The 27,807-nt window shown below is 36.6% G+C and overlaps 1 protein-coding gene across 4 annotated transcripts in view; it reads left to right on the top strand.

The window, feature by feature from the left end:
- Window positions 1–27,807, top strand: part of MED13L (mediator complex subunit 13L) — a 290,790-nt gene that overhangs the window by 42,474 nt on the left and 220,509 nt on the right. For all 4 annotated transcript variants that reach the window (XM_079942817.1, XM_079942816.1, XM_079942818.1 and 1 more), the window contains exon 2: window positions 95–332. In XM_079942817.1, coding sequence (XP_079798943.1) covers window positions 95–332 — 238 coding nt within the window. The remainder of the gene's footprint in view (window positions 1–94; window positions 333–27,807) is intronic.

Raw genomic sequence — 27,807 nt, 5'->3', positions numbered from 1 at the left:
TTTTAGCAAATTTATTTATCTGTATGGAAGCCTGTTTTTAGTATTCAGTAGAAAGAACAGTCAAAACTGTTGTAATTTTCTTTACTTTTTCCAGGCTGAACTCACAGGAATCAAATGGCGTAGGTACAATTTTGGAGGGCATGGGGACTGCGGACCCATAATTTCAGCCCCAGCCCAAGATGATCCAATCCTGTTAAGTTTCATCCGCTGTCTGCAAGCCAACTTGCTGTGTGTATGGCGTCGTGATGTCAAACCAGATTGCAAAGAGTTATGGATATTCTGGTGGGGAGATGAACCCAACTTAGTGGGTGTAATACATCATGAACTACAGGGTAAGTTTTTTGTTTTTTCTTAAAAATTAATTTGCATTGTATATTTTTGAACAGTGGTAAATTCTGAAGAGGTTATTAAGACTTGCTGAGAAGAAAAATCCGAGTGTTTAATGGGCTGTGTGTCAAAGGAACATCCTTACTCTCACCCCTCTTCTTCCCACCCCCCGTTTTTTTCAAATTTTCTTGTTTGTTCTCAGTCATGCTGGGAATCAGAACCTTGTGAGCCACTCCTATTAAAGGAAAGTATAGTGTCCCCTGGGTGTTAGGGTTGGGATTGAGGCTAAAATCCATTGTTTTAAAATGATAGTGAAACGTGCTAAAATCCATTGTTTTAAAATGATAGTGAAATGTGAGTAATTAGCAAGTCAGTGAAATGAACAGAATTGGTTTTTTTTGGACTGTTGCTGTTATGGTTTATTGCCAGATGAACTCTGGTGGAAAATTGTAAAGTGATAATAGAAATTTAGTGCAAGCCTTGTTGGACAAAGTTATGAGATGACATTGGATAATATTTTGAAGAAAGATTTATGTAAAGAACCTACTCCGATTTTGGCATAGCAAGTTTTCCTGTGTTTTGTTCCTGCTTTTTATGTAATTAGGTGATTCCAAGAAATATTTGCTCCAATGCTGTCTAATTTTTAGCTTCAGATTACATCTGATATCTGGAAATTTTGAACTAATGTAAGAGTTTCATTATTCTGAGCTACTTTTTGTATTTACCACAGATTTATAACCAGAGGAAATTTTATCGATATTCTTTGAATTTCTAGTAAAACTTTCCACCTCTTCACCTAAATCTTTCTATCTAGTATGCTAAAGAATTTTTCTAAATCAGGACTAATTCTGATCTTTAGTTAGGGTAGGGCATTAACTCTTTTTGACTTAGTCTCCTTGAGCCAGCTTTTATTGTGTCTAAATTACTCTGTATTTTATTAATTTGTGGTTGAAAAATTTCAGATGGTGTTTGAAATGTTGTGTTACTTCATATTGTTTTTAAAAGAAGGATTGAAACTAACTTTAATGTATTTGAGGATCTATTCCAAAGCGTTGAAATTTGCCTAAAGGATTTCCTGCCAACTTCTGCCTGACACCTTCCTAGCTTTTCTTTACAGCCATTTTTGATCTGTGATATCTCCTGCCACAACAGCCAGAGGGCAGTAAACCACAGTGGACTAACTGAGCTGTTTACTTTATGGCCCATTTGTTCAACTCAAACCTTTCTCCTATAGTTTTTAGCGTATTTGGTTTATAAATATAAGAATCTCTTCTGGGTAAGATTGCTTACTTAGCTGGTTAGTCAACAATATCTCAGAATTATATGCATCTCGAAGCTTATTTCATGTAGTTAGCAGTGAACTCAGGTAAAAATTAGTTTTAAACATCTGGTTTCTGGTTATCAGAATTTTAAAAATAAAATACCTCCTGAAAGATACTTATAACATTTATATTTGTCCATTTAAGTATCAAAACATATCTTTTTGTTCTTTAAAAAATTTTTTATACATGTGGTAGAGGAATATAGCATTTTTGTTTGTTTTACTAAGTTTCATTTTGTGTGATTGTTTCTGACTCTTAATCTCCTTCCATTTTTCTATTCCCTATTGATCCCTTATGTTTTAACTTTTTGGTCTGGTCTTTATTTGTTGGCAACACAAATCATCATTTTACAGTGATGATGAAACCAAACCCTACGGTTATTTACGCTTATTTAATTGATGTATAAAGTTATTTTTCCATACCAACAAAGCACAGGATCAGTGTTTTTAGAAATAACTTATTAAGTTATTGTGTTATTTCTCATAGATTTTGTTACTGAGTTAACAAAAAGATGTAGACTGTTTAAATATTTTATAGCTGTTTTAGATTGCATATGTAGATTCGTTAGTGTATTGTTTTCATGGTAAAGAATTAAGCAAAGATTAACTTCTTTTAAATTGTTTTTATAAATTACAGAAATACTGCATTTTAATTAGAAAATTAGGAAAGTAGAACCACTAAAGGAAGAGAACAAAGAAACAAAAATCCTAAAGTCCAAAGCAGAGTTTTAATATTTGGTGTTTCTGTGTATAAATGAAAGTGGTATTGTACTGTTTTGTAACTCAGGCCTTCTCACTTAACAGTATCTTGTGAATGTTTTTGCCTCATAATGATTACTTTTTAATTTTCTTCCCTTTTGAGTCTGAAAACGGTGTAAACTGTTTATTTTTTTGCGTGTCCCCAGGGAAGTATTACAGTGATGGAACAATCATAACTTTGTTAAGTACATCTACCCTTTTTAATTTGTTGAATTTGTGAAAGTTATTAGATTGAAGCAAATGATCTTTTCTGTAGGTAAAAGTGGTTGTAAAGGATAGTTTTGTGTTTCAACCTAATATTAGAAAATATTTGAAACTTAATTAGAAAAATGAGTGGCATAAAGACAACTTTGTTTCAAGTGAGGGAGAATATGACAGGCAGAGCAATCATGAAAAAAGGATACCAGGGGAATATTTTAATTGGTAGTCTTACACATTGAGGATATTTTGCAATCTATTTCATTCTCTAGTATATATGAGTCATTTCATTTTGGCTAAAATAAATTTTATCAGAATCCTTTAATGTTAAGATGATGGTACTATTATTTGTAGCATTCTCTTTTTTAGGGACATTTTACTGTTCTTTAAAATACTTTTTAGTTATGTTATTAGGCATTTCCCTTTGTTTTTACAGTGTAGCCCGAATAGCATACTATTAAGAAACCGCACAAAGCACCATCTTGGATTTAAATGTGTAAAGTAATCCCTACAGAAAGAGAATAAGCCTGTGGGATACACGCAGTTTTATACTAGACTTTTTGTTTAAATGCTTTGAATACCTGTGAAATAGCCTGTGAGAAGACCAAGACACATTTATAACCTGTTCCTGTCACTTGGATAAACACTTTTGGGCTCTTGTTTGGGGAATTGCTATTTATATTGTATGGCATAGTGGTTCAGAGGCTTGGATTTGAATCCCTGCTCGTTGACTTGCTAGCTCTGTATCCTTGGTCAAGTTATTTAACTTATCTGTGCTTCAGTTTCCTCACTCTAAATTGGGTTATAAGGATAAAAGAAAAGTTAAAGTACTTAGAACAGCACAGAGAACGGTAATCTATAATTGTAACTCTTGCTGCTTCTACTACAATGCCAGCAATTACTCAAACATCAAAATTAAAACATTTTGGCAATTGGTCCATTCTGTATAACATTCAGTATTTGCTAATGTTTGTCAAATATTAGTTTTCACTGTATACTTTTAGGTTGAAGTAATCATTTTTGAGTTTGTTAATGTCTGGTGGAATAACTGGGAATAATAAAATATTAGAGAGGAGGGAAGATACCCCTGCTCATAGGAAATTTGTCTAGATTTAGGCTGTAAATGGAGTTTCACAACAAACCTTAAATTATGTTATAAAGAGGTCAGAACTTTAAGATTTGACTCTGTTGGATCCCTGTAAAGTAGATTAGTAACTTAACTGCCTTCTCTGCATAGTGGTATTGAAGGGCACTGGCTGAACACTGAATATATGCATATTTCCTTCCTTGTGTCCATCCATAAGTACCTGTATCAGCAGGTCCAATTATAGGGGTTTGATGGAATCTCTGCCTTTGATAAGTTATAGTCTAGAAAGGGTATAAGACAAGCACACAAATATGTATAATGCAGAGAACACTGTAAGTATATGAGAGAAATATAGTAGATTGACTACTTTCCACATGAACAGACATTCAATTCCAGGACTAATGCATAAATAAGTGTTCTGTAAACTTACAGCAAGAACACTGTGAGCCCTAGTGAGAAGCCTTCTTGGTTTCTGGTCTGTTTACTCAGCCTTTATTAGGCAAGAGCTGTGATGCAGTCCTGGATATGTAAAATGAGTCCTTATCCTTAAGGAGCTCATAGTCTTACTGGGGAGGTAGCTGAATGACTCCATAATTATGATACAGTGGAGTAAGCAGCAACTGATTAAGTTAGGGATCTTGCAGAAGTATCAGATTCAACCTCAAGGGAAAAGAATAGGGAGATAGTGGTGAAGCTCAGAGTTGGTGAGGCTTGAGGTGAGTCTTACAGGATACATATGTTACCTAGATTGGGACGGAACTTGTCCTAGTCAGAGGAAGTAGCTTCTATAAAAGGGCCTGATGGCAGTGAATGAATTGTGGGAAGGGCATGTTTGCCCAGAACATAGTGTGTGAGTGAGCTAGTTGGGGGAAACTGAAAGACTGGGGAGGTGGGCCATAGTGTGGACTACACTGAAGCAATGACTTAATCTGATAGATTTTGAGGAATTGTTAGAGGTTTCTGATCAGGAAAGAGATACAATTAGATTATACATAAGATGAATATGGACAGGAAGACCATACTATTTTAATAAATTATTCTAAGTTGACCTATGAACTTAAGCATTCTGTTTAGGATATAGATTTAGTTAAAAAATACCTGTGACTATATACTGAACTTTATATTGATAGTCTTTGCCAATTTTATTTTATTATAACTTTGCTCTTTTTTTTTTTTTTTTTTTGCGGTACGTGGGCCTCTCACTGTTGTGGCTTCTCCTGTTGCGGAGCACAGGCTCCGGACGCGCAGACTCAGTGGCCATGGCTCACGGGCCCAGCCGCTCCGTGGCATGTGGGATCTTCCCGGACTGGGGCACGAACCCGCGTCCCCTGCATCGGCAGGCGGACTCTCAACCACTGCGCCACCAGGGAAGCCCTAACTTTGCTCTTTTTGCTTGATTAAATTCTTCCCCACATTTTTAATTTGAATTTTAGAGAATAATACAGTATGCTAAATTGACTTCTCCTAATCTACCAAACAAAATAATTTGACAAACACAATCTTTTGGCCATTTCATTGCCTGTTAGTCAGTAGTGTGAAAGACGTGCAATCTTGAAACCCCAGAATGGTACAGACAGCAAGCACAGACTTCTAGGGGTTGGAGATGGCTTGACCCAAAGCATTAAGAGTCCCTGGCCCAGAAGAAGTATTGTATACAGATTAGTAGTATGTGTGCTTAATAACATTTGTTGAATAAATGAATGAAACTTATCTTAAATGATTATAACATAGCACAGTTTGTACTCTCAGAAGGTTGACTTACAATGAATACACTTAAAATTTTTAATGATTTGGTAATGTGAGGAGATTGAAACCTAGTTAAAATAAGGCATTATTACTTCTGTTTTTAACTCCCAGTGAGATATAAACATCCAGTTTTTGGTATATGTTCTATAAAGAAATTTAGCTGTAAATACCTACTGTCTGTAATTTAAAAATTTAACTTATCTGTGCTCTGCTCTTTCCTTTTGATGATCACAAATAGACATGTAAATTGTAATGGGAATATATCTGTCCACCTCTATGATTGTCCCACTATGAGTATTAGATGACTGTCCCATTATGAGTATTAGAAATCTTAAGAGTTGGCTTTATTATCATTGTAGAGGCAGATTGGCAGTTATTAGCACTTTGTTGTTGTATTAGTCATAAGTATTGCCTTTTCCATTTTTCAGTGTACTGTCACCTATGCCAGGAGCTGTGGGCCATTGCAAAAACAGCATTAGACATTAGAGAGCTAGGAAAAATGGATCTGGCTTTCTGACATTTACCAGTGTAAGATAATTTAACACACTCTCATACTGTTTTTTATACCACTGAACTGATTGCAAGCCTCTGGAAGAAGTGGACATTTTGTAGGGATGGAGAAGGGCTGAAAGAAGAGAGTGGAGAGCCAGTTTGCTATTATTATAATCTGCATATATAGATTATAATCTGTAATCTCAAATGATGGGATTGATGTAACCTTTGTTTAGATATCTCCAAGGAAGGATCTAACTCCCTCCCCTCAACTTTTTATTTTGAAAAATATTTACACACATACATATGTGTGTAAATATATATATATATATAAATATATATATATATAAACATATATATATATACCTTTTATTCTGGCTAAACCATCTGAGGGTAATTTACAGAGTTCATGAATCTTTACCCCTGAATACTTTTGCTTGTAACTCCTTTAAGAATATGGGACTTTTTTTTTTTTTTTAAACATAACCATAATGTAATCATACTCAAGAAATTTAACATTGATATAATTAAATTCTCAACTTTTCAGTCTACATTCTGAGTCTTTTCCCAATAATGCCTTTTATAGCCTCCTCTCCCCAATCTGGTATCCAATCAGAAATCACATGTTGCATTTAGATGTTTCCTCTCTTTAGTCTCCCCTAATTTAGAACATTCCCTAAGTTGTCGTTTTCTGCGGGGGATGATCCTTCAATGATATGGATGTTATTTGAAGGGAGAAGTTGTCCTGTCAAATGTTCCATATTCTAAATTTGTCTAATTGTTTCCTCATGGTGAGATTCAGGTTAAACATTTTTGGTAAGAATATTGAGTAGGTGATGTGTACTTCTTGTGGCATCACACTGTAGGCACATCATGTCAATTTGTCCCAGTATTGATCCTGCTAAGTTCGATTGCTTGGTTATGGTAGTGTCTGTCAGATTTCTCCAGTGTAAACATACCTTTTTACTTTTGTAACTGTTAAATAAATTTGGGGCAAAACTTTGAGACTCTGATTATTATTTCCCCAATAACTTTTCACTCTGGCTTGAGGAAAAACCTAACTTTGAGCCTGTTTAAAAATAACAGAAAACTTTTTTAAAATTAATTAATTTTATTTTATTTATTTTATTTTTGGCTGTGTTGGGTCTTCGTTGCTGCACGTGGGCTTCTTCTCTGGTTGCGGGGAGCGGGGGCTACTCTTCGTTGTGGTGCATGGGCTTCTCATTGTGGTGGCTTCTCTTGTTGTGGAGCATGGGCTCTAGGCGTGCAGGCTTCAGTAGTTGTGGCACACGGGCTCAGTAGTTGTGGCTCGCGGGCTCTAGAGTGCAGGCTCAGTAGTTGTGGCACACAAGCTTAGTTGTTCCGCGGCATATGGGATCTTCCCGGACCAGGACTCGAACCCACGTCTCCTGCATTGGCAGGCGGATTCTTAACCACTGCGCCACCAGGGAAGCCCCCAGAAAACTTCTTGAATCATATGCTTTTACAAAAGTAGTTAAAAGTTCAGATGAACACTATTCTTAAGTCATAATAAAGAAGGGGGGTGGGCAGAGGAGAGGAGATATGAAGAAAAACATTCAGAATGTAGCAAAGGCAAACTATGATGGTAAAGCCAAACTTTGAAAATTAATAGCCACTTATTGCTTAGCATACTAAGAAGAGAAGTATTGACATTGAATTTTCTAAAATCGTAGACAATAAAGTATCCACGAATGTATTACCATGTATGTGTATGTTATAGTCTGTGAATTTTCAGTTGATTTTTGGTGATTTCTGGTTATCTTTGACTAAATGAAATGAATTTTAGTCAGCACTGTGAATGGGTTTATTCTCATTTGAAATGAAAAACAATTGCTTTCTGTGAAAATAATGGCCCCTTTACATATAAAATTAACAGGAATGAAATTATCTTTAGGTAAAATGTCATTCAGCTTGAAAATTTTTTCTAAAGAGAAAATCTGATCCCTGACTTCCTACTCTGTTTTTATGTTTTTTTCATATTGATGGTCCATTTATGATTCATGAAAATTAATCTCTGACTAGCTTGAAAAAGACTTTTTTACATTGTTTGCATTTATTTATTCTTCAAGTATACAAATCTGATGATTTTGAAAACAGGTGAATTATATCATTCTACAGCATTCTATATTTGTAGTATTTTATGTATCAACATTTATATGAAGATTTCATCACATGGCATTAATAATTCTTGAGATTGTTAACACCATGTACCTGAAAAGTAAATTTTATTTTAATTTTCATATTTGCTGTTACTTTGTGGAGAATAATATTCAATAGAAAAATACATTTGTGTTTCAAGAGAAACAAGCACTTTGAGGGAAAACATGGACCCAGTGGTAAATGGTAGCTAGTTCTAAGTAGTTATGAAGTAAGTTATTCCTTGTTTTCAGTGTTCAGTTTTGAAAGAATTAGTTTGCTAACAAACTATAAAATGGTAATAGCTTTCATTGTATGATTATCCAAATGATTCTACTGTATAATTACTAAAATATTAGATTTAATAGAAAATTATACATTTTATCCTTAAAAGAGAAAGTAAAATACTTATTAAGACTTTGGTAAGCAGTAAATTTATATTATAAAATTATGGTTAAGATCATAATCACTTCAGAATTCTTTCATATGAAGAATAGGAAAAGATCTAATGGATTAGAGAGAATTATTAAGCTAAATGTGCTTGAAATTGAGAGAATAAGCTAAAGTCTTAACTTCTTTTTTTTTTTTTGCGGTATGCGGGCCTCTCCCGTTGTGGAGCACAGGCTCCGGATGCGCAGGCTCAGTGGCCATGGCTCACGGGCCCAGCTGCTCCGCGGCACGTGGGATCTTCCCAGACTGGGGTACGAACCTGTGTCCCCTGCATCGGCAGGCGGACTCTCAACCACTGCGCCACCAGGGAAGCCCTAAAGTCTAACTTTTGAATGTAAATAAAATCGATGTGTCACCACAGGCAACTTGCTGAACCATGTAATTAGTTTTTTTCTATGAAAAATGAACCATTTATACAGAGATTGTAGTGAAATAGCATGTAAAGGGCTTATGTTCTAATGATCTGAAAGTTAAAGAGTTGGTAAAAAAAATTACACTTTGGGGGCTTCCCTGGTGGCGCAGTGGTTGAGAGTCCGCCTGCCAGTGCAGGGGACACGGGTTCGTGCCCCAGTCCGGGAGGATCCCACATGCCACGGAGCGGCTGGGCCCGTGAGCCATGGCCGCTGAGCCTGCGTGTCCGGAGCCTGTGCTCTGCAATGGGAGAGACTGCAGCAGTGAGAGGCCCTTAAAAAAAAAAAAAATCTTTCTCATTTAATACAATGTCATATGCAAAATATATTTCATTAAAAAAACTAGTTTTATTTATGGCTTTACTAGCCTTGGGGGGAGGTGAGACTTTTTGCTCATCTTCTTGAAGGTTTATTATACTCTGCCATCAGTAGGAAATAAGTAAATATTTGTGGAGTGACTGTCTGAAGAAGGAAAGTATGAACATCATCAAGATGAGGTCTCTTCATTAAGATTATTTTATTTTTTCACTGGTAATCTTGCGCTTGTTTAAATGCTAAGCAGTTTTGATGTTTGCTCTTTATAAGAGGGCATGTTATTCACATTGAAATATATTTAGTCTAAAGGAAAAATTTAGATTCATTTCAGTTTCAGGCAGTATATTTTTAACTTACTTTAAAAGTAGCCTAGTAGATATTAATAATGGAAAGGACGCCTGCCTTGGCATCCTTGGACAAATTGCATACAACTCTGTTTAGGGAGGAAATAACATTTGTTGGCAATGACTGTTATGGAAGAATTTATCATGCCATTTATTGGTTTCATAAAGAGTGTAACAAGGAGGGGCCCTTGGTTCCAGTAGCAAATCTGGGGCTGGGGCAGTTATCCCCACTGTTACCGTAAAGGTTTCGTTAACCACAACTCAGTTTGCCAGAGCCGTCACTATCAGTTTGATTCACAGTATGATTGGGACAATGAGGTAGACTATACTCAGGGGGCAAAAACATTTTCCTAGGATGTCCTGGAGTGCTGATTCAGCTCAGTTGCCCACACATTTAAATTTATAATATTCTGTAACAGCAATAAAATAATGTGTGAAAGGATGTTTTAAAAACATTCTTTTTTTTTTTGCGGTACGTGGGCCTCTCACTGCCGTGGCCCCTCCCTCTGCGGAGCACAGGCTCCGGAAGCGCAGGCCCAGCAGCCATGGCTCACGGGCCCAGCTGCTCCGCGGCATGTGGGATCTTCCCGGACCGGAGCACGAACCCGTGTCCCCTGCATCGGCAGGCGGACTCTCAACCACTGCACCACCAGGGAAGCCCTTATAAACATTCTTTGAGCCTTATAAATTGTTATCACTCTTTAATGATCTTTAATATTTAGAATTACCATCGTGTATTTATCCAAAAGATATTTATTGAGCCTATATTGTTTTAGGTGCTGTACAGAATACAGAATGAATCAGAAACATGCTCTGTTTTTCAGAAGCTGACAGTCTAATAGGGGAGATAGCATACGTACCTAGAGCGTTATTACAAATGTCCTAAGAGGGGCACACAGTATTATTGGAGTTATTTGGAAGGAGACAGAGCTTTGAGGAACAGTTAATTCTTAAGCTGAGCCTTAAAGAATGGGTAGAATTTGGGTATTTGGATATATGGGTATGTTAGGGCAAGAACATTTCATTTGTATGAAGTTGCATGTGCAAAGACACAGAGTAGGAAAGTTTGGAATATCTGTTGAGGAAGAGTTACAGTTGATTGAAACTGCATATTTGTGCCTGCTGGTGATGGAGCTTAAATACTAGGCTGAGGAGTTTGGACTTACAGGTAGTTTGGTGGTTTTGAGAGTTTTTGGATAGGATTAGATGGGAAGCTCCCTATAGGCTGTAAACTGCACTGGGGGCAAGACCTGCATCTGGCTTTGCCCATTATTGTGATTGCAGGACCAGCATAATTCCTGACACATTTATGGGATAAATTAATTAGTAAATGAATGTGAGTGCAAGAGAAGTTTGTATAAAGATTATCAGTCTAGCACCACTGCATACTATGAACTCCTTCTAGTATTCTGGATCACATAGGAAAGAAAACATGCTGTTATAGAATACTGTTTTAAAGAAGATATACGACCACATTTGAAAGATTTTCTTGGTGCATTGATTTCTTTTTAACTGCATATTAAAAAGACAGTGATATAATTTTCTTCACTTTTTTGGGGGTAGTTGCTTATTTTTTATAGTTTAATTTTAAAGGTTTTATTAAAAGTAATTGAATAAGTTTATTCAATTATTTTCCATAAATTTTCCGTAAATTATTTTTATTAGTTTGTAGATAGCAAGTAGTTTGGACAGTTGGAAAAAAGCTTGTGTCATGTATTGATAGAACAGGGGCTTTGGAAGAGTACTATTTATTGGATTAAAGTGCTTAATGATATTTGTATGTCAGAACCTTGTTAACTTACGAATATGTCATGGATTGGATGACCTTGGCTATCCTACATGTGTTATAAATTGCCAGCCCAATACTAAAGTTCATTATTGCTACATAGAAATGATTAGCTAAGATTGCTTGGCCGAGGCTCTCACTGGTAACCGCATGTTTTACTATAAAATTAAATTGACCAAAAGCTTTCATTGAGCTTTCTCACCCTAAAATCCTTAATTAATTACTAACCTCTTTAAATATCATGTCTATAGACTACATGATAAAATGAGTTAGTATACAATTTAGGCAAACATTTTCAAGGAAATCTTTGATAGACTTTTTTAGTGTCAGTATACATCTCTTTTTCTTTTCTTTTAAAAATAGCCTTTTGGTTCAATCTACTTTGTAAATATTTAAGATAGCAAGTTATTGCTTTGTTAGTTATATAATTTTAAAATGGCATTTTTCAAAGACAAAGTTGATCTGTCCTCTCCAAAGATGCTTGAAACATAGTCACATGTATACCCGCAATTACTCGAATTTCCTGTGCTAGTTGAAATTTCCATTTGGCAGCACATGGAATGCAGCCCTGTCTCACAGAGAATGCTTGAAGAGTCCTTCCACCTTCAGCAAGTCGCACCTTCTTGGCTAGAAACCATTTCTCATTCTCTTTTTCTATTTGTGACCTAAGCTCAGCTGGCATTCAGCAGAAGTATAGGTCACAGATTGTGGATTACTCCCTCCTGTTCAATCTCACATATCCAAAATGAAACAGAGGCCAGGAGGAAATTTACCATTCTTTTGTTATCTTTTACCTTTGTAGAGGTAGAGACCATAAGTATGATAAGTAAACTAAAAAAAAGATTGAGTGTTCATAGCATGTCTCTTCCTGTGATACTTGTCATGACAGACAAGTCATTTAAATTTGCTTCGTCTTTTATTCTTGGCTGTAATACGGGAATTACAGCTTTACTTTATGATATAACATGAAGTGAATACAAAAAGTTCATAGATTTTAAATGCTGTATAAATGCTTTTCATAGTCATACATTTCCTTTAATGAACTCCGCTGTCAGAATATTTAAATCTTCATGAACTTATTTTATAATTCATAGTTTTGGTCATAATTTCTGCCTGTAGATAAAATTTGAATTTTTCACCTGGCATTGTCAGTGTCATCTTAGTTAAATTATATGTAGCCATTTGATTTTTTAAAAAGTTGTCTCTTATAACTGTTTTCTGGCTTTGGCAGTACAAGGATGATGATAATATCTATGCCTGTGCTGAAGGGATTTTAGAATAAAAAATTAAAATTGTGTCCCATATTGTTTTAAATAGGGATTGTGACCTTGTGATCCTTGATAATTATGGTAAGTGTATGGTGTATGTGAATTATTAATTGACCAGAGTGTTTGGGACTTTTATTGACTGTTGCATATAGATAATTAGCAAGAATATTTGATTAACAAGGATTACTACAGATTTGTGTTACATGCCATAATCAGCCTATTTCTCTTTCCACATTTGGTTTTTTATTTGCAGAATAGTTTTTATTTATGCTTATTGTTTCTAATTTTATAGTAGTAATAAACTAAGAGTAAATGATAGCTTGAAATAATTATATGTTGAAACTGGGAACCAGACAAAAATCAAATATTTATAGTTCACTTGTTATGTGCTAGGCATCATGCTGGGTACTTGATGATCAGTCCTGCATTGGAAAATAGTTTTCTTTCTTTTTAAATCTTAATTTGAATGATTTACAGGGAAAAATGTAAGATTCTGCTGATATTTTTTGTACCTTGTTTTGTGTTTATTAAATTCATTTTTATTTAATATGTGGAATAGATTTAGTAGTTAAGAAATAAGCAGCAGTCTTTACCAATTCGAGACTGTTAATGTAACTAGTTGAACACTAGAGGGACTGCAAACTAACCACTGACTTTTTAGTTCAGTAGTATATTAATTGAGATGCTTTATTTAAATAGCAGAGCCACACAGCTTTTTCCAGCTGTTAGTTTTCCTAAGGTTAAATTTTGTGTGCAAAAGTTTACCTGGCATCTTATTTGGTTGATTCATTCTCAAGTGTATGGACTATAAAATTTAAGCTCTGCCAGCCTAGGTCTATCAAAGCAAAAAACCTTTGATTGGTTGTAGCCTTCTTTAAAACTCAGTCTCTATATTTGTCCTGCTGAAAGAAGTGGGAAATTATATAAATAAATAGTTTTCTGTTGGTAATCTCTGAGTAGAAGAAAATAAGAGTTTGGAAAAATATTAATTGGAACAATAATTCAGATTATTATCGTATGGAGATTTAAAATGATTCTGTGATTATTGAATATGTATTTTGTGAAAAGATTCATCAGTTTATAATAGCACTGACAGAGCTTAGGTAATCCATACATTATAGTTTTAGTCTCTATAGGTGGCTTTACAGATATTTTTGCTATTTCACATGAAAAGATGTTTGGCAGTTGAACTTAATTTGAGAAGAGCGTTCTGGAATTCAGTCTTTAGGCATTAAAAGGTTGAATACTTCTTGAAGAAGAACTGTGGTTCAGTTTTTCTATTAACATTTTACTCTCAAAATTATTTTGCCTTGGAAATGACGTAAATTTGAAATTACAAAATTTAAATTACAATTGATGTACAATAGATGAATGCTTTTGATTTGTTGGTTTGGTTTGTCAGCTATCCAGGGATTTTATTTGGGGTCACATTATGAACATAAAAAAAGAATCAATCTGCATATTTATATATTTCTCTTTAAGAAGTCCTAAAGATCATAAAATGAATGAGTTGGGTGTAGAAATCTTTATTTTCTTCTGAAATAAATTTATTTCATCATTTTTATATTTATAATGCTGATCTAAAGTTTATCCCCTAAATAGTTTGTTATAATACTGGAACACTGGTAAAAATAGACATCTGCCTTTACCCTTGACAGTTTGCTAGATTTTTTTTAATGTGGCAGAAATATGAACTACACTAATAACATAAATTTAATTATTCATGTTTGTTTTAATTTCATTTTCCTTGATTATATATTTTAAAAATTAAGTATAAATTACAAATAAGTCCAGTTAGGAAAAGAAAATTTTAAATCCCATCTCTTTATTATTAATATTCTGTCTGCTTCCAGAATATTTTGAGCTGACTAAAATGGTGTATGGAATTGACTATTATACCTTAAATATCCATTGATACTTTCATTCTAACTTATAAGAACTATGATATAAATTCTTAAGGTATACATTTGTTTAGATCATTTAAAAATTATATATGTATCCAGTTCATTTGTGTTCCTTTTATAATTGGCAGAGTCTTTAAAGTTATCCTTTGTGGGCTTCTGGATTTCTGAAAATAGTGAGGAAAATATAAATTACCATGGAATTCTAAATGTAATCAGTTCTTTGGTAAAACCAGCATTAGAATATTTTACTGCTAGTCTTAAGTGCTTTGCAAAATGCTGATAAGTATTGTATTAAATTACAGAATTTGTCTTGGGTTATTTGAAGAAGAAATTAGATATTAGAGAGTCTTTTTAAAAATTTTTATTTATTTAATTTATCTTTGGCTGCATTGGGTCTTCCTAGTTGCGGTGAGCGGGGGCTACTCTTCGTTGCAGTGTGTGGGTTTCTCATCTTAGTGGCTTCTTTGTTGTAGAGCACAGGCTCTAGGCGTGTGGGCTTCAGTAGTTGTGGCACGCAGGCTCAGTAGTTGTGGCTCGCGGGCTCTAGAGCGCGGGCTTAGTTGCTCCACAGCATGTGGGATCTTCCTGGACCAGGGCTCAAACCCATGTCCCCTTCATTGGCAGGTGGATTCTTAACCACTGCGCCACCAGGGAAGCCCTAGAGTCTTTAACAACTTCATTATTGTTTTCTCAGAAGTGTGGTCTCAGTGTCATAAAAAAAATCCTGGTGTGTCAAGAATGAAACTGTTTTCTGGAGACTGAATTTCTGGAAAATGCCAAGAAGTACAGAGTACCAAACTGTGAATTGTAGAGTTAGGATAAAGGCATGTTGGATATAAAAAGCATGTTTTTATTGCTGATGTTGGCTAGTTGACATAATTATAATTGTTGGCATTGCAGGAGTTGTCTTCAAGCGCCTGTTGTTGTTGTTGTTTTAATTAATTAATTTATTTTTGATTGCATTGGGTCTTCGTTGCTGTGCGGGCTTTCTCTAGTTGCAGCGAGCGGGGGCTGCTCTTCTTTGCAGTGCATGGGCTTCTCATCTTGGTGGCTTCTCTTGTTGCAGAGGACAGGCTCTAGGCACGCGGGCTTCAGTAGTTGTGCATGCGCACTCAGTAGTTGTGGCTCGTGGGCTCTAGAGCGCAGGCTCAGTAGTTGTGGCGCACGGGCTTAGTTGCTCCACAGCATGTGGGATCTTCCCGGACCAGGGCTCGAACCCGTGTCCCCTGCATTGGCAGGTGGATCCTTAACCACTGTGCCACCAGGGAAGCCCGTGCCTGTTGTTTTGAACAGAGTTATATTTAGGGGCAGTGTGTAATAATTGTTTTGACTTGGTTATATTTAGAGGCAGTGGGTAATAATTGCCTAATATATTGAATAGTAGATTTAAAGAGAGTTTTTTGCTTATAGAGCTAGATTAAGGTTAAGATTAAGGGCACTATTAAGGAAAGTTAGAAGAATTAAAATCCCGTCTTTTATTGTGTTTTAGCTTAAAAAAAAAGTATTATTTGAGGTAAATTTGATCACCGAATGCCTCTGGGTTAAAATAAAATTCTGTACCTCCTAAAATGACCTGGCAAAGGTTTAATTAGAAAAAGACTAATTAGATAGTTATTTTACTGAATTTCTTTGTATTATATCTCTCATACTTGGAGGAGGAGGGAAGTGTAGAATTCAGTTCAACATGCATTTGTCAAGTGCTAGGCAGTCCTCTGTGCTGGGAATGACAATGATTATTGCCTTCTAGGATCTTGACATATGTAATTACTTGTTCATTTTCCCAGAAATTTAATTAATGAAAATTTGAATTTAGATCATCTTATTTTGATGTAATTCTCAGGAGCTTGTGAGGTTTTAGTGAGTTTTCTTTACTCTTGCTTTTTGTTTATTCAGTCTTCAGGTATTATGGTACTTTGAACATGGGCCAGATACCATGCTAGGCATTTGGCATTCACTGGTAAATTGGACAACTCAGTTCTTGATCTCTCAGATTTATTCTTTAGTGGGACAATTAGATAAGTACACAATACTTATCTAAGAGTGTGATAAATGCTCTGATATGGGTAGTACTTCTGTTCATGTTTTGTTTCTCCTCCAAGTTCCTTCCGTGACATCAGGGATTTGTTTCTTTAGTTTAAAATGTTTAGCCAGCTAAGTTTTTCGAGTTTTTGTCTTTTGTAAGATGCCATCTTGAGATGATAGAAAGATGAGCTAGACATGAACTTTTTTTTTTCCTGTGGGAAGAAGATGATAGAACTTTAGTACTAATCTATGTTTGAAACTCAAGGGGTATGTAGTTATGGTTCAAGACAGCTAAATTTGCAGGTCCAAAATATAAAGTTAAAAAAAAATTGTGTATTTATCTTTTCCTGCATCCCCAAATTGTCTTTCCATGTTGAGTACTTAGTAGCAAAAGACAGATGGTTATAAAAACTCAACTTTTCTCTCTGGGCTCCTGCTTCTTTCCCACATAGGTTGTTACTTTCATCTAGATAGATAGGTGCTCAAGCGACTTCTTAGTCATGCTCATGTGTTGCTCTGTCTTTGTTGGGTAGTGATAACCTTCAGAGGGTGAGAGTAACATTTCAACCCAATTGAGTGAGGGTCTTCAATTAATATTCTATAAAGCTAAGGGTTAAGACTTCCCAAGTTATCAGGTTTGTCAAAAATGTCAGAATATTAAAGCTTTCTTCGAGTGCAAGACAAATGGATTTTGCCCAAAGTTTCCTGTCCTTAATATCAACTTTGCTGTCATATATTAATATGACATGTTTTTATGTATTACACATACCAGATCTCCTTGTAGTTAGATACATCTTTGTTGGGGATTTTCAGTGTCAAATCAGACATAGTAGTAGCATGTTGATTTTTGCTACAGTTACTGTCTCTCAAGCCGCCAAATTTTTCTTGACCAGCTGTAGTTCTCTTATGTTGAAGACGATGTTTGTTGAGTATGGAATGCAGGAGGATGGATTCAATACTCAGCGTGGCTTGTGCTTCTTACATTGACCAGTAAAGAAAAATGATGCTTTTGGGACATGGGACTTTAAGGGGCAGGAGGAAGAAAAGATAATCTAATAAAAGTGACTAACCAGGGGCAAAGGCAAAGTAGAGAAGTATTGGTCATAGCTAGAATTTCAGCTTGGCTGTTGAGAAGGGTGTGATAAAGAGAAGAGGAAGAAATAAGATTGGAAAGGTAGTTCAAATCAGATAACGGGGGACCTTGAGTAGTGGGTCAAGGCATTAGCACCATTCGGTAGACCATTAGTAGGATCTCTTCAGAGTCTTGAGCAGTTAGAAGGATTAATCTGGGCTGCAGTATGTTAAATAAATTGGAACAAGGAAGTTGGTGGCAAGGAGAATATTAGGAGTCTGTTCTATCATTCTTGGTGAAATACAAGAGCCATTAAATAGCTGTTTTGTATATTTTTAATCACATCTATTTTTTTGATTCTTTATTGAATTTATGTGTGTTTTAATTTATTGATATTAAAATTAATCAACCTGAAGTGTAGGGAAAGAGGCTGGATCCACATTTTGTCTATTAAACATACTTTGAATAATTACACTGTTCTAAATACTTTGTTAGGCATTGTGGATCTAAAAGTAAGAAAGATATGATCCCAGCGCTTTAGGTTTTTGTATTTTAACAGAATAGGAGAAGTTGAATTGAATTGAGGCTGATTAACTCCATTTGTTCAGGGCTTACAGGATATGTGGTAGAAGAGGTGACTGGATAGAGGAGGGTGGTTGAGGCTGGAAAGAGATAGATAGGAATCAGGTTGTGCAAGGCTTCCTTGGGTTTACCCCTGAGACGGTAGACAGAGCCACTGAAAGTTATATGGAATGCATGGTGACCGATTTCTATGACTGCTGGGAAAAATAGCCTGTAAATATGCTTTTGTCATTTCTGAAAGAAAGATATTAGGGAATGTTCACTTAAAGGAAGTATTGATTATCATTTAGACAACTTCATTTGCGGGTGAGAAAGAACAAAGATCGTATTATAATAGCTAGATTATTGAGCATAACAAAAGCAAAAATAAAATCTTTTAAACCACTCCCTTCCCCAAAAGTGTTTTTATTGGAACATTTAAAGAATTAACCTATTATTAGTTCAGTTTGTACATATATAATGATATCCTTTGAAATTTTTATGTAGATTTTGATAATTTGTAAGATTAAGAGTGCCCCAAAAACATGAGGATACACTATTTGATAGTAGTTGTATGAAGCGAGATTGGTGGGCATACATTTTCAAATAAGGCAGCCTGAATTTAGTTTGTCAGTCCAATAAATGCATATATCTGTGGGGCAGCAAAGATTATTATGTATGAGGATATTTTTTAGTGATAAAGTAGCGCAGAGCTTACCAAATACACTTTGGGGCCACTTTATAGCAATTACAATGAGTTAGATAAAAAGTTTTTAGTTGTAATATGGACTGGGCTATTTTATTTACTTTTGCATATGTTGAATAAAGTGATTTTGAGCTAACATTTTTACTCATTCCTATATCTAAGATGTTTGATAGGAAACCAAGAGAAAGAAGCTGTTTCTGAAAACCATGTTTTCCTTAGATATTGCTGGTGCATGAATGGGGGGAAATTTTAGTGTTACTTCTATTTCATCCAAATTGGGGGTGAATATAAATATAGTATTGAAGTTTTGATTTGGGGTTAATTGGGTTTTTAGTTAATATTTTGAAAATATTTGATCCAGCTTCACACCTTTGAAATAGGTGTTGCAAAGCTTTTTTTCCTTTTCCTTTCCTTTTTGTTTTTTAAAAAATCTTTTTACAGTCTAAGGGAAGATAGATGGTTTCTTTGTAAGTAATTCCAGTTTCATTAAGTGGCTCTTGACTCTCAGAACTGAGTTATTACATAACAAGATGAGTCAGATGGGAAAGAAATAGTTTAGTATTTTGTTGTTGTTACCATGACTACAACATATTGGCAGGAGAATATTATATTTTGTAGCTGTTATTTAACCTGACCTGTTGATTAGAAAAAAAGTTTCAGAACTTTGTATCCAGTAGAGTTGTTTACATCACTAAGGAATCCTACTTACACTTTACTCTGTGACTTAATTGTGCTTTTAGAGATACCTCAGGCTTTTTGTTTTTTCCTTAAGGGGGTATGTGTGTGGGGGGGAGGGGGTGACAGAGGGAATCTATACAAGATGGATGTAATTCTTTTTTGCCTAGATATAAACTTTAAATTATGGGCTTATGAGCATTTCTTGGCTTTTCTACCTTGTAACTAAGTTTAGTCTTCACCAGAAATATGCCCTTTGAAATAAAAGGATCTCTTATTTGGTAGTGATCATTATGTCCAAGTGAATCAGAAGCATCAGATTTAGGAATTTGGAAGAATAGGTTGCAAAATGGTAGGCAGGGGGCTTCCCTGGTGGCGCAGTGGATAAGAATCTGCCTGCCAATGCAAGGGACACGGGTTTGATCCCTGGTCCAGGAAAATCCCACATGCCGCGGAGCAGCTCAGCCCGTGGGCCACAACTACTGAGCCTGCACTCTAGAGCCCACGAGCCACAACTGCTGAGCCCGCGCGCCACAAGTACTGAAGCCCATGTGCCTAGAGCCCGTGCTCTGCAACAAGAGAAGCCACTGCAGTGCGGAGCTCGCGCACCACAACGAAGAGTAGCCCTGCTCACCACAACTAGAGAAAGTATGCGTGTAGCAACGAAGACCCAACACAGCCCCCCCCCAAAAAAAAAAATTATTTTTTCGGGAAAAAAGTAACCTGTACTGCAGGAGAAACTTGCAAGTAATTTTAGTATTTATTTATTTTTTAGTTCTAAAATATTTTGCCTTCCGTACTTGCTTTTGCCTTTGATTTGGAAGCAAAGGTAAAAACTCATGGTTTGTTTTTATACAGCTGGGAGGTCTCACCTCCGTCTCTGTTCCCCTTCCTTTCCCGCCTATCTCTCAGTCCATTGGTCCCTGTATCCTTGTGAAGGGGAATTGGTGGGAAGAAAACCTGCTTGGTTTATTGAAGGAGAATGAAAACTGAAGTTTAAACCGTAGAAGTTCATCAGGCCATGCAAATTACGGGAGCAGTAGGTTTTATACTTCATTTAAGAAATGGTTTTTCTTCCAGTATTGGATTTGTTTTGAGATGCTGGTATTGAGACTATAATTGATAATGGTAGCTGCTTTTTTCTTTTTAGGGTAGCCATCTCTGATTGCCATAGCAGCATGCCAGAAGACAGTCTACTTGATCTAATGGCAGCATGTCAGGGAGTTGCTTTGAGCGTTACTCTCGACTTCCGAGATTGTATTGGGATTTTTAGTTTCAGAAGGAAGGCGATAATGTATGTTATAGTTCTCTCAGTGTCCTTTCTGCTGTAGTTCTGTTGTCTGTGAGAACTATATATTTTTATGAATCACTTGAGTTTCCTGATACTATATAAAGCCTGTTTTTGTTTTTTTTTGTATAATTTGATTATTAGGGCAGAACATATTCGATTTTGTTTCCTGTACGTGCGTTTTGCTCAGGCTGTAGGTTAAAATTTTGTGTGTGTGTGTTGTTTTTGTTTTGGCTATATGAGTTGCAGGAGATGAAGTGTGAATACTGTATTAGGTTGGAGAAGTAGATTTTATTTTAACATGCTCCATATGTACTATATTTATGGAATAGTTTTAACTATCTGTAATTGTTTGGCTTAAAAAAAAAAATCATTCTGGTAGAAAGCCCAGGTTATAAGGAATATCATCATAGTTGAAAAGACCAGAGAAAATTGTGGGGTCAAATTCTGTGGTTCTCAGAAGTTTTGATGATTTCAGATGAGAGAAGGTGTTATTCTTGAGTTATATTTTTCAAATAGGGAAGTAATAATATCAATTGTAATCATTTATAAAAATTAACTTAGTATCATTTTCATTTTTTATAAATTCATTTATTTATTTTTGGCTGCGTTGGGTCTTTGTTGCTGCGTGCGAGCTTTCACTAGTTGTGGTGAGTGGGGGCTACTCTTCGTTGCGGTGCGCAGGCTTCTCATTGCGGTGGCTTCTCTTGGTGTGGAGCACAGGCTCTAGGCACACGGGCTTCAGTAGTTGTGGCTCGTGGGCTCTAGAGTGCAGGCTCAGTAGTTGTGGTGCACGGGCTTAGTTGCTCCGCGGCATGTGGGATCTTCACGGACTAGGGCTTGAACCTGTGTCCCCTGCATTGGCAGGCGGATTCTTAACCACTGCACCACCAGGGAAGCCCTTAATATCATTATTAAACAATTAGCAACTTAATCTCGTGGGTTTCTAAGAGGATGTTATTTGCAAACTTTAAAATTTAATTACAGAAGTATAATATGATTATCTGGTAGATTTGGCTTCCTCAGGGAAAATGTTATATATACTTAATTTAATAAACATTAAAAACTGTTTTTCATTATTTCAACTTATGTCAGTGGTTATTTATTGAACTACTATAGTCCTGTTTACATATTGCCTTACAGTGTTCGTAAGAATATGTTACAGGGCTTCCCTGGTGGCGCAGTGGTTGAGAGTCCGCCTGCCGATGCAGGAGACGCGGGTTCGTGCCCCGGTCCGGGAGGATCCCACATGCCGCGGAGCGGCTGGGCCCGTGAGCCATGGCTGCTGAGCCCGCGCGTCCGGAGCCTGTGCTCCGCAGCGGGAGAGGCCACAGCGGTGAGAGGCCCGCGTACCACAAAAAAAAAAAAAAAAAAAAAAAAAAAGAATATGTTACAATATTCTTAGAAAATGTTACCTAACAGAGCCATGTATAACAAAGTTTTAAAACTGAATGTAATGAAAGATTAAAATATGATACAGACAGTAGTATAATTGAGAAGGAAACTTTTTTTTTTTTTTTTTTTGCGGTACGTGGGCCTCTCACTGCTGTGGCCTCTCCTGCTGTGGAGCACAGGCTCCTGACGCTCAGGCCCAGTAGCCATGGCCCATGGGTGCAGCCGTTCCACGGCATGTGGGATCTTCCCGGACCGGGGCACGAACCCCCGTCCCCTGCATCGGCAGGCGGACTCTCAACCACTGCGCCACCAGGGAAGCCCGAGAAGGAAACTTTTTAATAGAGATGTAGTGATTGGCACTTTGGGACCTGTGATGAGTAGCTACTTCTATTTTATTCTTTTGGCCGTGCCACGGGGCTTATAGGATCTTAGTTCCCCAACTAGGGATTGAACCCGAGCCCCGGCAGTAAAACTGCCAAGTCCTAACCACTGGACCGCCAGGGAATTCCTGTTTTTATTTTTATTTATTTATTTATTTATTTATTTATTTTTTTGCTGTACACGAGCCTCTCACTGTTGTGGCCTCTCCCGTTGCGGAGCACAGGCTCCGGACGCGCAGGCTCAGCGGCCATGGCTCACGGGCCCAGCCGCTCCGCGGCATGTGGGATCTTCCCGGACCGGGGCACGAACCCGTGTCCCCTGCATCGGCAGGCGGACTCTCAACCACTGCGCCACCAGGGAAGCCCCCTGTTTTTATTTTTAAACAGGTTAAACTAAGAAAAATCTTGGAGCTTTCTGATTTATTTTTTATTCTATTGTCACTTATCTTTCTTGCATATCATAAAAATTATTTCAGACTCCAAAATTCAGCTGTCTTAAAGTATAAATAAAGCAGTTTCGGGGTATGCCTTTCAGTGCAAAAGACCCTGCATGGCTGATGTATAGAGAGATGTATTCAAGAAAAAATTCTTTTTCTGAGTTTATGCCTCAGTCAGCCACATTAAAGGTACCTTTTATCAGTAAAACTTCCTTCAACAATAAAATATCAGATTACTCATTTTGACTCTAGGGTTGCATTATTCGGCGTGGTAGCTACTTACTGTGTGTGGTGTGGCTATTTAAATTTAAATTAATTAAAATTAAATAAAATGAAAAACGTAGAACCTTTATCACACAACATATTTCAGGTGTGCAGTTGCCATACGTGGCCACCCTGTTGGATAGTGCAGACCTTTCCATCACCACAGAAAGTTTGGTTGGCGGGGCTGGCTGATCAAGGGGGCAAAACCAACAATGGTTGGAAGTGGCAGAAAGGCCATTTTTGACACCATCTTTTTAAGGCAGAGGCACTAAAGGGTTCTAACAGAAGGCCATTGATCAGGGGAATGTGATAGAAAGTTTTCTTCATCTGGCTGGGGGCTTAATAAGGGTACCCTGAAGTTTTCCCTAAGTCCTCCCTTGGCCCCTCCCTCTTTTCTTCTATTTGTGTGTTTCCTCCTTTTCTTCCTTTTTGAGATGGTGGTGAACTTATTATGCAGGGAATTAGTCTTCTTGATGATTTTCCTAGGCTTTTCAAGTTTACAGCTTCAAGTGGTAAACCTAAGAGTGCTTTTCAACGTCTCCATTTCACATGATTTATCTTGATCTCCTGATGAGCTTTCATTTGTAAATACCTCTCCACTTCCATTAGCTTTAGGCAGAGGTTTCTTTATTCATGATCTTGCCAGTTTACTACTTACCTTTTTCCTAAACCCAGGCAGGATTTATGAAGGCTTATTTTGGTACAATTCTGCTTGTGTGCAAATATAAATATGATAGATTAGTTGTGCCAGTTTTGGATTTTAGAATCCTTGGTGGCTTTTTTGTAGTCTGTGCAATGAACGTTATGTGCTATACAGAACATACTCGTTTTCCCTGAAGGACATGTGGTTGGATTTTAGGGGTCTGTGATACCCTTATGGAAATGTCATATATGTTCGTTACCTTCTAAGATTGATTTTGGTCCATTTGTTCTATTTTGGGGAAATGGTAGAAAGATAATTAGGAGCGATAATATGTATTTCATGAAATAAGGCAATTCATTTAGTAAACATTTACTAAATGCCCTCAGGTTTGGGAAAAGTGAGAATGTTATTCATACCATTTGTTTAGTGGTTTTTGTGATTTCCTTTAGAATGTAAATGTGGCAGCATTTCAAAGCAGTCTACTTTCCTTCAGTGTAGCTGAAGTTCCAGATGTGCAATTTAACTTTCACTCTATCCTGAAATGATTTCACTGAAGATTCTGATCCTTTGAATGTAGTATAGAGAATGTCTGTGTGCTATTGTGGTGATTGGAATTCATTTTCAGGTGCCTCTGCTAACTAACGAGACTTACTCTTTTTTTTTTTTTTTTTTTTGGTGGTACGCAGGCCTCTCACTGTTGTGGCCTCTCCCGTTGCGGAGCACAGGCTCCGGATGTGCAGGCTCAGCAGCCATGGCTCACGGGCCCAGCCGCTCCGCGGCCTGTGGGATCTTCTCGGACCGGGGCACGAACCCCTGTCCCCTGCATTGGCAGGCGGACTCTCAACCACTGAGCCACCAGGGAAGCCCATGAGGCTTATTCTTTAGAGTAAACCTGCCTGCCCTCCCTCCTGTGATGCTATATCTCATGTAGTGTGTAAGTTGAAATGGGAAGGGAAAGCAGTTGAATTTGTCTTCACTTAAATTCGCTTAGTGTAGTTTGTGGCAATTGACTGCCCATAACATTAGAGAAATTTAGGGGAAAGATAGTTAACTTTCTTAGTTTTTAGAAGAGTATTTCAGGAGGAAGGCTAATTTTGGTTATGCCATGGTTAAGTGTTATTAGCATTAAGAGCCTAGATTAGAGTAGAACCACTTGAAAATCTTTGGGGCTTACACAGTTTGAGGACTCTGTATCATTTGAGGAAGTGTCATCTTGGTTTTATTTTGGCTTTGGGACCCTGTAAGTAGGTCTGGAACACATCTCACTGTGGTAGGAGGTTGGCCCTAATAATTATCTGACCACTCCCTTAGCATTTGATAGAAAGCAATGAGGAGTAGTAAGAAAATTACTTCGGAAGGAAAGCATGGTAGAGGATAGTTGGATTTATATACTCTAATATGTAAACTGGGAAAAGAGCAGTGATTTTTTTTGAGTCAGAGTTCGGAAAAAGTGTGGGATGCTCTTGGTTAGCTGGACAAGGCATCAGAAAAGTCCTGAGATCGATCATGCTGCACAGTTGTAGTAGTAATCTTTTTTTTTTAAACAAAGCCATAAAATTCAAGAGGCATAAACCTCTAGCTTGTGTGATTTTTCGCGGGACGATTTAAAAATATTTCCTCAGTGTGGCCTTAGGGTTCTCATTTAGTCCAAAATAGAAGTTATTAAAGGATGTTGAAAGTTGAGGTGTTTGTCCTTGGTTTGTAATTTTTACTCAGGAATCAGAAACTTCAAGTCCTTCCCCTCTCTGTAATATACTTGCAATACTTAAAGTCCACTGGTAACGGGTACCTAAAATGTTGGCAGTTTAAAAAACCATTAGACTCTCAGCAGTCCCCTTAATCATTGATAATTCTTGCATAGATTTTTTTTTAAAAACCAGGACATGTACATGTAGACACTTTGATTGGAATGCATAAAATATACACGACGAACCTTTTTGGGGAGGGGGGCGTTAACATTTCCGTCTTTTATATCACACTTTTGACCAGGTAACACCGTTTCTTCTTTTTTCTTTTCTTTTTTATTCCTGATGCTTTACTCTTCATACAGAATATATGAATTACTTTTGCTTCCATTCCCCTATGAATAGAACATTTGAATCTTAGTAGAGTTATTATTGAAATGGCAGGTGTGATGTGACTAGTATTTGAAGAAAACTCTTTAATTTATGGAGTGAGAGTCAACTGTTCTTCAAAAACTGACCTGTGAGTTTTTATTTTTGAATGTTTTGAACTCGTGGATTTAAGCACATTGTTTCAGTCAGTTGCTGTTGTCATCCTTCTTGATGTTTAAATTGTCTTGTCTTTGGTTAGTAGAAGCCTATGCAAGATGGCTTCTGGGTCCTTTTTGATATAACTCTAGCAGTCATTGATACAGTCTAGTAATAACCCCTGTCTTTGTTCCCAAGTAACTGATGAGAAGAGGTCTGGTCCTAATTGAGTGTCAACTAGGTGAAAAGAAGCTAGGGGAAAAGAGGTAAAAAAAAATGACTTGGAAAACAATTTTTTTGCAGTACATGTTTTTGAAGTGCCATCTTATTTTTCATGCATTATTGGAATACACTAGGGTTTTATGCTAAGTTAGATTCTGTTAAGTTCACTTCTCTCTCAAAGTAGACAGATTTCAAGATTGTGGTCCATAAAATCTTCATCTGTATGCAGACACGTCAAGTTATGTTGACTTTTGGAAGCAGATCACTAGTTTATTGTGATATAGTACATCATTGACATTTGGAAGAGATGCATCTTGAAGCCTTCTGAAAGTCCCCTTTTTTTGCAGATAGCATTATGACATAGAATTTTCCTCCGTAAAATATAATTTTTGCCCTGGCTGGTCCACTTACCAAAAATACTTTTGCAGATTACTTTTTTTTCTTGTTTCTGACTAAGCATATGGTTCACTGGTTCAGTTCGTAAGTCTGAGTGGTCCCCAGTGACTTTCCTCCCTTGTATTTTTGGCTAACACTAGTCATTCCTTAGACCTCTTCATATCTACCACCAGCTTTAGCAATTGGCTGGTTTTTTATTTTTATGTCCATTTCTGATTAAAAAAAAACTTTTAAAACAATAACTTCAGGAAAGTTACTGTATTTCTGGCAACAAGTAGAGAGAAATAAACAGCAAAAAACCATAAACAATCCACTTGTGGGGCTTATTTGCAAGTGAAATGACTGCTCCCTTTCACCAACCTCACTGTGCCAGCAGTTCACATTCTAGCCTTTGCAAAATTGCAGGTTACTGCATTTCAGTGGCCCTTCTTTTGCGTCTTGAGTAGTTGAAAGTAAAAACTTTAAATCTGTCAGTGCCAAGGAATTTCTGTATATTCTTACTTTCATATGTGGGTTTTCTTTGGAAAAAATTCAAAGCAATTCATTTGTAAATTAACACTAACTTTAGCAATAATTGGGTTGCAGGGATTTTATAATTTTAACCATATTAAAGTTCTTACAAGAGACGTAGAAGAATTAAACTGTGTATTTCTGTATCTGACTTTGTTAGTTTTCTCGTGTTTCCCTCTAAAACTTCATGAAGATAGCATTTTAGATGTTACCTTTGTCCCAAGGTGGGGATAAATGTAATGGTATAATTTTCTGACATCCTGCTTATCTGGAAACATATGTTTGTGATTTCTTTGGGTTACTGCTTGCTTTTTTTTTTATTTGGAAATCTCATCAGTTTATAAGTTACTGTAGCTGTTATATTTTGGTGCGTTACCTTCTGTTATCCATGTTTTCTACTCTCATCCTGCCACCACCATTTTTCATAAACTCTATCAATTAGTAATGTCATGGTCTGAACGC

The sequence above is a fragment of the Stenella coeruleoalba genome (assembly GCF_951394435.1).
Source record: "Stenella coeruleoalba genome assembly, chromosome: 14".
Lineage (NCBI taxonomy): Eukaryota > Metazoa > Chordata > Mammalia > Artiodactyla > Delphinidae > Stenella > Stenella coeruleoalba.
This window is presented reverse-complemented; position numbering and strand designations above follow the sequence as displayed.